The sequence below is a fragment of the Plecotus auritus genome, assembly GCF_963455305.1.
Source record: "Plecotus auritus genome assembly, chromosome: 12".
Taxonomy (NCBI): Eukaryota; Metazoa; Chordata; class Mammalia; order Chiroptera; family Vespertilionidae; genus Plecotus; species Plecotus auritus.
In genome coordinates this window covers 2467142-2468338 of record NC_137778.1, presented here as the reverse complement: position 1 = coordinate 2468338, position 1197 = coordinate 2467142, and the positions used below count along the sequence as shown (strand labels likewise).

The following is a 1197-nucleotide window of genomic DNA, read 5'->3' as shown; positions in this document are numbered from 1 at the left end:
GCAGATGTCATCTGATCAGGGTCTTGAAGGATGTGCGGGAGTCTGCTGTTGAGCCATGTAGAGTTCCTTATCACTGGGAGTGCTGGGCCAGAGGCTGAGTGGCCACCTGTCACAGATGTTTGCAGAAGGACTGCTGGGCGGTGAGAGACAGGCCTGTTGTTGTGGAGCGAACGCGAGTGAACGACCACTGGAGTCCAGACCAAATTAAAATTTAGGGAGCCTTGCCTCTCGGGCCGACGTCTTGGCGAGGCAGCAGCGCATCCCTGCTCTCCGAGTCCCAAGATGCCGCCCAAGGATGGCAAGAAGAAGAAAGATGCTGGAGAGTCGGCCAAGAAAGACAAAGACCCCGTGAACAAGTCGGGGGGCAAGGCCAAAAAGAAGAAGTGGTCCAAAGGCAAAGTTCGGGACAAGCTCAATAACCTGGTCTTGTTTGACAAAGCCACATATGACAAGCTCGGTAAGGACGTTCCCAACTACAAGCTTATAACCCCAGCTGTCGTCTCCGAGAGGCTGAAGATTCGCGGCTCCTTGGCCAGGGCAGTCCTTCAGGAGCTCCTTAGTAAAGGACTTATTAAACTAGTCTCAAAGCACAGAGCTCAAGTGATTTACACCAGAAACACCAAAGGTGGGGATGCCCCAGCTGCTGGAGAAGATGCATGAACAATAGATCTCACCAGCTGTACATTTTGAAAAATAAACCTTTATTAAATCAGTAAAAAAAAAATAAATAAATAAATAAATAAATAAATAAAATAAAATGTAGGGAGCCTTTATTAGCCGGCCGGCGACTGCTCTGCCTTTCTCCACGCAGGGAGTCCAGAGAGCAGCCTCGACCCTTTGTGCGGGACCACTTTTAAGCACATTTACCACATCCTGTTTTTGCAGAGCAAGCAACCCAAGACAAAACAGTTTTTCCCAAGCAATGTCAGGGTCATACCATTGACGACCATGTTATTTACAGGGTCATCCTGTTCTTCAGAAAGCTGACAGTGTTCTATGTTCTATCTTGCAAGGCTATTTTGTGAGGTGCAGCTAGGATTCAAGGCTGAGTCGACTAGGAGGAAGCATGCTCAAAAATTTCTACTCTCTAACATTGTGACCTCTGAGGCCCTCCCAAACCCGAGATTCTGCAAAAGAGCCCCAGCCGGGATGTTACTGCGCTAGCATATACATTACAATCCATCAACACGTCCTTCC

General features: G+C 48.5%; 1 protein-coding gene across 1 annotated transcript; it reads left to right on the top strand.

The window, feature by feature from the left end:
* The first annotated feature begins 267 nt into the window (after positions 1-267).
* On the top strand, positions 268-715 carry LOC308237552 (small ribosomal subunit protein eS25-like). Its single transcript, XM_080648296.1, has one exon. The coding sequence runs from the start codon at positions 283-285 to the stop codon at positions 658-660; it is 378 nt and encodes a 125-aa protein (XP_080504422.1). The 5' UTR covers positions 268-282; the 3' UTR covers positions 661-715.
* The last annotated feature ends 482 nt before the right edge of the window (positions 716-1197 follow it).

Excerpts from the sequence above, each read along its gene's own strand:
- LOC308237552 (XM_080648296.1), top strand. The coding sequence starts at position 283 with ATGCCGCCCAAGGATGGCAAGAAGAAGAAAGATGCTGGAGAGTCGGCC.